The sequence below is a fragment of the Schistocerca nitens genome, chromosome 4 (genome assembly GCF_023898315.1).
Source record: "Schistocerca nitens isolate TAMUIC-IGC-003100 chromosome 4, iqSchNite1.1, whole genome shotgun sequence".
Lineage (NCBI taxonomy): Eukaryota > Metazoa > Arthropoda > Insecta > Orthoptera > Acrididae > Schistocerca > Schistocerca nitens.
Genome location: NC_064617.1, coordinates 885,696,127 through 885,708,572, shown reverse-complemented (window position 1 = coordinate 885,708,572; position 12,446 = coordinate 885,696,127). Strand labels below are relative to the sequence as shown.

General features: G+C 45.4%; 1 protein-coding gene across 1 annotated transcript in view; it reads right to left on the bottom strand.

The window, feature by feature from the left end:
- The window catches only part of LOC126253414 (uncharacterized), a gene marked incomplete at both ends in the record, with an annotated part of 228,389 nt that overhangs the window by 16,511 nt on the left and 199,432 nt on the right, over positions 1-12,446 (bottom strand). The window contains one exon of the mRNA XM_049954724.1: positions 1,724-1,830. Coding sequence (XP_049810681.1) covers positions 1,724-1,830 — 107 coding nt within the window. The remainder of the gene's footprint in view (positions 1-1,723; positions 1,831-12,446) is intronic.

Below are 12,446 nucleotides of genomic sequence, written 5' to 3'. Positions count from 1 at the left end.
CACATTTTAGTGAAACCCTAAGGTCAACCTGACTTGATCACTGTTCCTACCCAGTGGCAGAATGTTTTCAACATGTGAATTACGAAGGGTAAAAGAAAAAGGAGCAAAATATCTTTATACAAGTAGCGCATGCTGTCCTTTGGATTACGCCAATCGAACAAAGTCACCCTTCAGAAAAAGGTGAACTATTTACATAACATCAAATATTATAGTATATACTTATATTAAACTAATCATAAAGTATCTGAACCTAATAAAAATGCAAATGTTAGCAACAGAATTTGGAAGTGTCAAGTAACGAACCACTGCCCATATTTGAAACTACATACGGATCAGCGACGCTACACACTCAGCTAACCAACTACAAGTTTTTAACCCTCAATCATAGCAAGTTAGCACTTGCTGAAAACCTTATCGTAGATATGTTACAAATTGAAATTTAATTTTAACAAATTGTACCAAGAACAAGGCGTTTTGGGTGGATCTTCAGTGTGTCGCTGCCTTCAAATAGCATACTCTCACAATACGCAAGTTACAATAATTCTTTTGCCACCAATATGATGTTTCTCATTATTTTAGTGGAACGAATAACACAGTTAACAACGGAATTTTGAGTGATTCTCAATTTGCTGGTGCTCAGAAACGGCATATATACATATAGGCTTGAAATGAATGCCAATGTGGCGCCTCAGAACTCTGTACTGAAGGAAGACGGCGTGCATGTGACGTAGGTGACGTTGAGCCATCTCATTGGTCACCGCTCAGACTCACGCTCAGAATATCTCACATGCTAGATATTGCTCGGCACGTTCGGAAAGACTCCCGAACGTTCTATTCCACGCTATGACGTCAGAAACTCTGCACGCTCAACGTTCAACGTTCGGTTGCACGGTCCGTGTGCCGACGGCTTAAGGAGTACTCTCAGTCAAGTGCTAACTACCGTACCTGAGAAACGCGGCACACGACGATAAACGACGTGCCACCATCCCACAGCACCGACCACCCAGCAGCTCTCGGCTATCTGAATGCCTTGCCGGCACACGGAACGCAAGCGCGGATCCAGCGACGAGACGGGGCGGGTAGCGTACAGTGGTCAGTATCAACCCCCCCCCCCCCCTCTCCGCCAAAGAATAGCTTGCTAAGACCAGTTATATTTTTACGTGTATTAATGTCCAAGTCTCTCAGGGTCTAAAAATGACACAGAATTCTATAAAATTACAAGCTGTGGTTGAAGACAGAATACTTTGAAGTTGCTCGCTCCGGGACTGGCCGACTCCAGGCAAGCATTCCAGCCAGGCTGACCGCACCTACTGCCGACAACAAACCCTCCAGTGTCCCGCGGTCTTCAGGTAGGTCTGGCAAACCAAAGAGTCTCGGGTCATCAAAGACAAGAAAAAAAAAAGCACTGACCAACCCGACCGACTCTCACACAGCCACAGCCTGCAGACATCTGCTCAGAATCGTAGTGCCAAGTGTAGCACCGACAATAACGATTGCACATTTCGATTCTATATAATGTAAATTATTGCAATTACAATAAAACATTTTACATGTATTGCTATTATCAGATACTAGGAAACTGCGGCACTTTAAAACTGGGAGTGACACCAAACTATATTTGAGAAGAGAGAGAAGAAAGTGAGAAACTGCCCCACACCCTTCCCCCAGAACCCAGCCCAGGACCCACGCCCGATCGTTACTCCGGGGAGCGAGAAGAACTCACCTTGAACCACTCCGGGTAAATGGCGATGATGGTGTCGAAGAGATCTTGGTCCAACTGGATTCTCCAGAACAGGTTGCTGTTGCCGCTGTCCAACCTGTGCCCAGATTCTGAAACAGAAAGGCAGGCGCTGCTGTAGCACTGTAAAATAGTTTGCACGTAGCACTGCTATCAAAATGTACCACTCTAAGTTCTAGAACCACTGGGTAACGACGTATTATTACTACAACGATAAAGTCACAGTCCGCTATTTTGCGCAAACGCAATCAACATATGACTGTAACAATCAGAGCTCTGTAATGGAAATACACTACTGGCCATTAAAATTGCTACACCAAGAAGAAATGCAAATGATAAACGGGTATTCATCGGAAAAATATATTATACTACAACTGACATGTGGTTACATTGCCGGCCTGTGTGGCAGAGTGGTTCTAGACGCTTCAGTCTGGAACCGCGCGACCGCTGCTGTCGCAGGTTCGAATCCTGCCTCGGGCATGGATGTGTGTGATATCCTTAAGTTAGTTAGGTTTAAGTAGTTCTAAGTTCTAGGAGACTGATAACCTCAGATGTTAAGTCCCATAGTACTTAGAGCCATTTGAACCATTTTTTTTTTTTTTGTGATTACATTTTCACGCAATTTGGGTGCATATATCCTGAGAAATCTGTACCCAGAACAACCACCTCTGGCCGTAATAACGGCCTCGATATGCCTGGGCATTGAGTCAAACAGAGCTTGGATGGCGTGTACAGGTACAGCTGCCCATGCAGCTCCAAGACCATACTACAGTTCATCAAGAGTAATGACTGGCGTATTGTGACGAGCCAGTTGCTCGGCCACCATTGACCAGACGTTTTCAATTGGTGAGAGATCTGGAGAATGTGCTGGCCAGGGCATCATTCGAACATTTTCTGTATCCAGAAAGGCCCGTACAGGACCTGCAACATGCGGTCGTGGATTATCCTGCTGAAATGTAGCGTTTCGCAGGGATCGAATGAAGGGTAGAGCCACGGGTCGTAACACATCTGAAATGTAACGTCCACTGTTCAATGTGCCGTCAATGCGAACAAGAGGTGACCGACGCGTGTAACCAATGGCACCCTATACCATCTCGCCGGGTGATACGCCAGTATGGCGATGACGAATACACGCTTCCAATGTGCGTTCACTGCGATGTCGCCAAACACGGATGCGACCATCATGATGCTGTAAACAGAACCTGGATTCATCCGGAAAAGTGACGTTTTGCCATTCATGCACCCAGGTTCGTCGTTGAGTACACCATCGCAGGCGCTCCTGTCTGTGCTGCAGCGTCAAGCGTAACCGCAGCCATGGTCTCCGAGCTGATAGTCCGTGCTGCTGCAAACGTCGTCGAACTGTTCGTGCCGATAGTTGTCGTCTTGCAAACGTCCCCATCTGTTGACTCAGGTATCAGGACGTGGCTGCACGATCCGTTACAGCCATGCGGATAAGATGACTGTCATCTCGACTGCTAGTGATACGAGGCCGTTGGGATCCAGCACGGCGTTCCGTATTACCCTCCTGAACCCACCGATTCCATATTCTGCTAACAGTCATTGCATCTCGACCAACGCGAGCAGCAATGTCGCGATACGATAAACCGCAATCGCGATAGGCTACAATCCGACCTTTATCAAAGTCGGAAACGTGATGGTACGCATTTTTCCTCCGTACACGAGGCACCACAACAACGTTTCACCAGGCAACGCCGGTCAGCTGCTATTTGTGTATGAGAAATCGGTTGGAAACTTTCCTCAGGTTTGTGTTTACGCTGCAGCTTACGGTTAGTTCAATACTGGCAACAGCGATGCTTCCTCCCCAGGCTGTCTACATTGGAGGTAAAATGCGACATTATTCTAACAGTTGTTTTTCCAGCGTCGTTTCAAACGCTGTTCTTTTTCAGAATATCTTTATAAATTATTTGTATAATATCCACTACGTTCTTGCTTTTGACGTTTTCACCGAATTCTTTTTTAGGCTTCAGCTTCAGGATAGTCTTAGCCCCTTCTTTTTATTTATGGACGTTCGCACATTTCCTAGTTAGAAATTTTAAATACCTCGACGAGAATGATCTGGAATGCGCCTTTTCCTGCTTTCAACCAGCTCGCTGTTATGGACTGTAAGCAGACACAAACGTAGTCGCTTTCATTTTCCATTACCTGCCATTGTCAAGTTGTTTTATACATTTGTAAACAGATAAACACCTGATGATGCAAATATAGATTGAGAAACTGGCCGTGTCTTTAAATAAATATTTCAGTCTCAGCATTCCTTCTTATTCAAATAAATAATAATGATAAACAATAATAATGATGTACAATAAATTAATAAAGCATCTAATTGTGTGGCGGAGGGCACTTTTGTTGCACTGAATATTAATTACGCTACAGTGATAACACCGAAATGTTTATACGCATCTGAATATTAAATCTGTCTAAGACAAGAGAATTATAAAACGTGGGCAAGAGAGAGACGTAAATCCCGAGAAAAATATCTGGACCTTCAAAACAGAGTGGTGACTACAGGAACCCAGAAGTTAATTCAGAGCTATATGGGGCAACGGTATGAACACGGGACAGGTGGAAAAAATAGACTGGTCGTGTGGGAGGAGGACAAGCGCACTGAGGGTTTCTTACGTACGTAGACAGTTCACCCATTCCGGGAATGGAATGTTTCTCTGTTATCGACACTGATACAGCCATGTTATCGGTTCCAAGGATTCCAAGACTTTCGAGAGTGTTTTAATTTCTAGTTTGAATTCGGATAACAAATGGCTAAAGAAATACATTTTTAGGGTGATATAATTACAAATTACCACTTTTCGGAATCTTTTCAAAAAAATGTTCAAATGTGTGTGAAATCTTATGGGACTTAACTGCTAAGGTCATCAGTCCCTAATCTTACACACTACTTAACCTAAATTATCCTAAGGACACACACACACTCATACACACACACACACACACACACACACACACACACACACACACATGCCAGAGGGAGGACTCGAACCCCGCCGGGACCAGCCGCGCAGTCCATGGCTGCAGCCCCTAGACCCCTCGGCTAATCCCGCGGAGCGGAATCTTTTTCTTTGGCTGTAATGTGAAACCTTGCTTCTTTCCACATTTCACGATTTTCGGTCTACGGGAAGTGCCCTGTAGGTTTTGATGAGAGGGTTTCGTAAATGGCCACTCTTTTGATTGCAGTGACTTAGGAGTTTCACTGTTTTACATCGGCAAGGGACCGTTGACCTTATTTATGTAAAATTTCAGCTTCGTACGCCTATCCATGCGTGAGAAGTAGGGTTCTGAACGGTCGGACAGACAGACAACAAAGTGACCCCATAGTGGCTCTGTTTTTACCGACTGAGGTACGGAACACTAAATAATGAGTAAATTGTTTATTATTTTCGAAGTAATCGCCATAACTGTTTATACATTTAACCAACTGCGACACAAGACGATCCGCGACTGGAGGACGTGTAAGAGCTGCCCAGCGAAACTTGGGCAGCGTAGTCGAAACGACCTTGGAAACAGGAAAATGCCTGCCCGCCCCCATGTTGTCAAGGGTGTTTCGACTACGCTGCCCGAGTTTCGCTGGGGAGCCCTTCAACACCACGTCCATACAGTCTCCATATCTCCCCATGCGATATTTTCGGAGCCCTGAAGAGAGACATTTGTTGCTGTCGATTTACTTCGGACGACGAGGTGAACGCCAGGTTACAATCACGGTTCCGCAGGCAACCGCAAACATTTTCCACGAATGCTCTGACCGTCTTGTCTCGCAGTGGCATAAACATATTAACAATTAATGCGATTACATTTGAAATAATAAACAGTTTACTTACTTCTTTCCATCTGTCTCGTTTTCATTTGACTGCCTCGTCTAGTAACGACCAGAAAAAATGCCTTTTTTTTAAGGCTCCAAGTGTAACAGCCAGAGGCGGAGAATTAATCGCATTGAAGGACGCGAATGATTAAAAGAGGAAGATGTGGTAGGATGCAAAGGGGGTGGAAGGGAGATAGGGATTAACGTCGTGCTCAATGGAGCCGGAGCGCAAATTCCATTCGAGTAAGTATATGGAAAGAAACCGACAGCATTCTTTTCAAAGCAACGATGATAGCATCAGCCAAAAATCTACAGCTGCTTGGCAGAGGAGAGATTTGCACCGACGCTCTTCCGGAGCCGCGTCCGGCGCCTGGCCAGCACGCTTCGTCGCTCGATACGGAGATAAGATGAACGAATGAAATCTCCGCCGTATGCGGTCTCTCGCCGGTGTACTGAAAACTGCGCCCACTAAAATTTGCGTCCATTGAAATCTGCGTCCAGAAAGGATCGAGGAAGGATCCACTAATTCCCCTGCCCAACATGTAGAAGAGCTGAGGGATGCTGCCTAGAGGTTTCCGAGCTCGCATTTTCAAACCATACTATACAGAACGCTGCAAGCTGAGGAGCTCAATTAACGAGTGCACCGACAGCTTTCTACAAGAAATCGCTACACGCTGCAAAACCATGGAACGTATAGCAGATGCTGTTTCAGATTCAGATTTCATTCAAAATCCAGAAAAGAAACTTCTCGCGATTACACAAAAATCTGTTGAACATTATCATGAGACTCATGAAAACGGCATCCTTGCACAAATTTCACGACTAAGAAGATTTTTTCCTTAACTGTTCCCAGCTTTATTTTGTCGCTACGATTTGTGTTTCGATAGATTTATGTAAGAGAATTCTTTTTTACAAGTCAGATTAATTACGAATTATCTCGGGGCAACTATGAGTCAAGCACGACTGTCTAATTTAGCAGTTAGTCAATAAAAAATGGGATAGTTAAAGATATCAATACTCAGGAGGCAATTCCAAAATTTGTAGCCGAAAAAGAAGGAAGAAATTCTAACCTACGTGCTAGTCACCTGTCTCTAAGATCTTCGTTTACGTGTTCTGCATCCTTAATAATCAGTTCAGCTGTATGTGTGTATTTTTAAATGCATTTTACTTATTTGTTTTCATCTATAAAAGCTGTTTGCGAAGTATTTAACGTTATACTTTGATTACTTAGTCACGCATATGAAAAATTCTTACACACAAATGTTGTATTTTATGCTTTTATGAGGTTGGCAATTCGGGTGGGTGGAGTTTTACCACTGCGTAAACGTCAGTCTGATTGGTAGTTGAAACTTCCATATCGGAACTATTGCGACAGAAATATTCAAGTCGCACGACGTCAATTGTACGACGGCTAGTCTGTGCGCAGGCAAGCCATGACACAAAGGAAGCAGGCCATGGGCGCAGATTTGTGGTTGGGGGCAAATTTCACTGGGCGCAGTTTTCATGGATTCCTCCCGACACTGTGAAATGAGGGCACACTGAGGAACGGCTCGCAGGTCTGCACTCCAGTACAGTTAAAGCCTTCGAAAAATAGTAGCTTCATTGCAGGGGTCTTCTGCAGGTGGATAAGCACATTTATACCACAGAGCTGAGCTAAAGGCGTGGAAATAACAGTTTTGCGTGAGGTGCGGGAATCACAGACTATGGACGTAAGCGTAACAGGATGTGGCAATGTGGACGCGGGTACGATAGTGACGAATGCCGTGCGTTGGCAGCTTTTTGTCTGGCGAGCAACTGAGCAAGTCTGTAGGGTTTACTGGACTGCATGTTAAAGTTTCAAGGACAGAGCGCGGAAAAGACTGACAACGTACCTCTATGTCAGCCGTTACTTACTAGTCTTCACTGCGTATAAGACAGTAGTACAACTTGCATCCAATACCTACATCCACATATATACTGCGAAAGCAACTGTGGCGGATTGGATTTGGTAGCAGTGAAATAAGCGATTCTCTGTCCTATGCCCCAGCGTACTGAGCGGGCGAAGAGCTACTGTACCTCTGTCTCTATACGCGCCAAGATTTTTCTTTCTATTTCGATGACTACGCGAAATATACAGTGCTGGTAGCAGAAAAGTCTCTTAGTGTTCATCGCACACAGGTCCTCTAAATTTAGCCAACAGGGTTTTGCTATAGCAGCGTTGCCTTTCTTCCAAACATTCCCATTTAAATTCCCCGAGCATCTCTTTTGCACTTTCTTATGAACTGGTGGTGGTGGTTGTCGGGATGTTTAAGGGGGACTAAACAGCTAAGGTCATCAGTCCCCTCTTATGAACTACAGGGTGTTACAACAAGGTACGGCCAAACTTTCAGGAAACATTCCTCACACACAAAGAAAGAAAATATGTTATGTGGACATGTGTCCGGAAACGCTTACTTTCCATGTTAGAGCTCATTTTATTACTTCTCTTCAAATCACATTAATCATGGAATGGAAACACACAGCAACAGAACGTACCAGCGTGACTTCAAACACTTTGTTACAGGAAATGTTCAAAATGTCCTCCGTTAGCGAGGATACATACATCCACCCTCCGTCGCATGGAATCCCTGATGCAGCCCTGGACAATGGCGTATTGTATCACAGCCGTCCACAATACGAGCACGAAGAGTGTCTACATTTGGTACCGGGGTTGCGTAGAGAAAAGCTTTCAAATGCCCCCATAAATGAAGGTCAAGACGGTTGAGGTCAGGAGAGCGTGGAGGCCATGGAATTGGTCCGTCTCTACCAATCCATCGGTCACCGAATCTGTTGTTGAGAAGCGTACGAACACTTCGACTGAAATGTGCAGGATCTCCATCGTGCATGAACCACATGTTGTGTCGTACTTGTAAAGGCACATGTTCTAGCAGCATAAGTAGAGTATCCCGTATGAAATCATGATGACGTGCTCCATTGAACGTAGGTGGAAGAACATGGGGCCCAATCAAGACATCATCAACAATGCCTTCCCAAACGTTCACAGAAAATCTGTGCTGATGACGTGATTGCACAATTGCGTGCGGATTCTTGTCAGCCCAAACATGTTGATTGTGAAAATTTACAATTTGATCACGTTGGAATGAAGCCTCATCCGTAAAGAGAACATTTGCACTGAAACGAGGATTGACACATTGTTGGATGAACCATTCGCAGAAGTGTACCCTTGGAGGCCAATCAGCGGCTGGTAGTGCCTGCACACGCTGTACATGGTACGGAAACAACTGGTTCTCCCGTAGCACTCTCCATACAGCGACGTGGTCAACGTTACCTTGTACAGCAGCAACTTCTCTGACGCTGACATAAGGGTTATCGTCAACTGCACGAAGAATTGCCTCGTCCATTGCAGGTGTCCTCGTCGTTCTAGGTCTTGCCCAGTCGCGAGTCGCGAGTCATAGGCTGGAATGTTCCATGCTCCCTAAGACGCCGATCAATTGCTTCGAACGTCTTCCTGTCGGGACACCTTCGTTCTGGAAATCTGTCTCGATACAAACGTACCGCGCCACGGCTATTGCCCCGTGCTAATCCATACATCAAATGGGCATCAGCCAACTCCGCATTTGTAAACATCGCACTGACTGCAAAACCACGTTCGTCATGAACACTAACCTGTTGATGCTACGTACTGATGTGCTTGATGCTAGTACTGTAGAGCAATGAGTCGCATGTCAACACAAGCACCGAAGTCAACATTACCTTCCTTCTATTGGGCCAACTGGCGGTGAATCGAGGAAGCGCAGTACATACTGACGAAACTAAAATGAGCTCTAATATGGAAATTAAGCGTTTCCGGACACATGTCCACATAACACCTTTTCTTTATTTGTGTGTGAGGAATGTTTCCTGGAAGTTTGGCCGTACCTTTTTGTAACACCCTGTATATTGACCTGCTACAGTCCTAGCAGTGCGTCACTGAATTTGTTTGTCTACAGTCATATCGCCTCGTTAAAGGGGTCCCAAATGCTGGAGCAATACCGCTTCGTATGCGACTACCTTTACAGAAGCGCCGTGCCTTCCCAGAACTCTCCCGCTCTCCTTCCCCATTAGTGATCTTCAGTGTTCATCTAAATACTTATGCGGTCTAACGCGCTCCAGATGTAAGCCATTAATTTTGCAATCGTTTGCTATCGGGTATTCCTTTTCACAATGGAAATTAATTATCGAAATTTTCTGCACGAAATGTCCGCAGATAAACAGTTACGAAAGGAACATTCGCCTCTTCGGGCAGGGTTACGTCGTGGAGGCGCGTAATGACATAGGAGGTTCGCGTCCAGGGAACGCGGAGTTGCGCTGTGTACACTGTCCAGTGGTCGCGATATCACAACTCCCCATTCTCTAAACCGCATCAAAATTTCTTGTATCTCAGATGTGACATCTCTATTGTTTCAAAATTTGTCATTTGTTATTCTTGAAGCAATGGCGGGTCAAAAATTGACCGAGTACTTTGTTTATAGAGCACATTTTAAAAAAAAAGGGAAATTTGACTCTAACGTTATCGTCGGATGACTTTTTTACGATTTTCGTGGGCTTATTCAACGATAATAGTTGAAATTGCTTCGTTCAATTTTTGGTAAACGCTCACGTTCAGAAAAGACTATTTACAACTGATTTTCCATATTTCTTCGTGGCCGGCCTTCCGTCTGCGACGAATTTCGTGACCGTCGACCAAAATCGGATAGTGTTCCAATAAACATTGGCGGTGGCCACAACACAACTGAAGAGGAGCTGCACGCGATTACCCGTAAGTTAGAAGCATCCTTAGGCACACGGACGACTGCAGTACGTTCGATTTTTCACAAATGTTTCACTGAGAAGAAGAAGTGTTCCCGCTGGATTCCGCGGTATTTGACCGAAGTTTGAAAACAGGCACTTATCAACTGATGTTAGGAAATGCTCCATAAATTCGACCGAAGAAAAAAAAATCACTATACGAGGGTGAGTCAAATGAAAACCTTAAATTTGTAATAACAGATCGAAATTTCGCGCCGTTATCCTGTAAGTTGGTAAGCGTGCTACAAACAGCGTGCAGAATGGCATGTAGGTGGCAGCATAGTGCAGATGCACACATAACGTCGCAGTATCAGTATAAATATGGCCGTCCCACTTGTGACTTATACCAGAGAAGAACAGCGTTCTGTTATTCGGTTTTTGTGTAGTGAAGATGTGAAACCTATTGAAATTCATCGACGAATGAAGGTTCAGTACGATGATGCATGTTTGTCACAGCAGCAAGTCTACGAATGGAGTAGGAAGTTCGCAAATGGCGTGACTTCAGTGGAAGATGCTCCTCGTCCAGGTCAGGCACAACGAGTTGTGGCTCCACAGAACATTGCAGCAGTTGAAGCCATAGTGAAGGACAACCGCCGAGTGACACTGAATGACATTGCAACATGTTTAAAGATTAGTCATGGGTCAGCACACCACATCGTGCATTATGTGCTCCAGTTTCACAAAGTGTCTGCAAGATGGGTACCACGGCAGCTGACTCCTGAAATGAGAGAACGACGTGTTGATGCTTGTGAAGAACTTCTTCGGCGCTTTGAAAGAGAAGGTGATGGCTTCCTTGCAAGAATCGTTACTGGGAACGAAACCTGGGTTCACTTCCACCAACCGGAAACGAAGGGAGTGAGCAAGGAATGGCGCCATTCCTCATCACCAAAACAAAAGAAGTTTCGAACACAACCATCAGCAGGGAAGGTTATGCTGACTCTTTTTTGGGACGAAAAAGGCGTCATTTTGGAGTATTACATGCCTAGAGGGACCACTGTCACCAGTGCATCGTACACAGATCTCCTAAAAAATCATCTGCGGCTTGCAATCAAATCAAAGCGACGTGGATTGCTGTCAGCTGGTGCCGTTTGGAACATGACAATGCAAGGCCCCACACTGCCCGTACAACAGTTGCAACAATCACAGACCTGAATTTTGAGTGTCTTCCTCATCCACCCTACACACCAGACCATGCCCCAAGTGATTTCCATATGTTTGGACCACTCAAAGACGCAATGGGAGGAAAGAAGTTCCGTTCCGATGAAGAGGTACGCCACGCGGTCCATGAGTGGTTCGCGGACTACCAAAATATTTTTTTTTCTGAAGGAATTTATGCACTTTGTAAGCGCTGAAGGACTTGCATTGTGCGTGGGGGAGGTTATGTTGAAAAGTGATACAGCTTTGTACCACTTCTGCACAATAAATAATATTTTAAAAAAATTTTAAGGTTTTCATTTGACTCACCCTCGTACATTATTGTAAGAGAAAACGAAACATGCATATATTCGTACGAGCCAAAGTTAGACACCAATAAACTGTTTGGTTGTTCGAAGGTAGTCTCAAGCCAACATAAATGTTCCGTTCGTGGAGCTCTTCCAAGAAAATCATCGTTCGGTTCTTTGGTTTCCACGGACATGTCGCGATCATTGCTTTAGAGGGTCGAAAAGTTGATACTGCTGAATGGACTACCACAATTTGTTTCCAACAAGTAATCGATCACGTAAGGAAAAAGAGGCGAAAACATCGGCTTATTGTTCATCGCGTGGCAGTGCCAGATGTTGGCACGGTACGTAAAACAGTCGTATATCAGTGGGGTGGGGTGCAGCAACAGGCGGACCAGCGCCGGCCTTGTGACGTAGCAGGGCGTCGGCCGCCGCCGCCGCTGCCCACGCCGCTCCAGCGCCTACGCGCTCCAGCCGGCTCTCCAGAGGGCACACGACGCGCCGCGCTGCCTGGACGCTGCTCCACAGCAGACTGCGTGCGCCGAGGATGCCTGGGCGGGTTGCGCTCGCCTGCCAGCGGCTGGTCAAAACTCTGTACCCGCAATTTTCTGGCCCGGACCGACTGGCC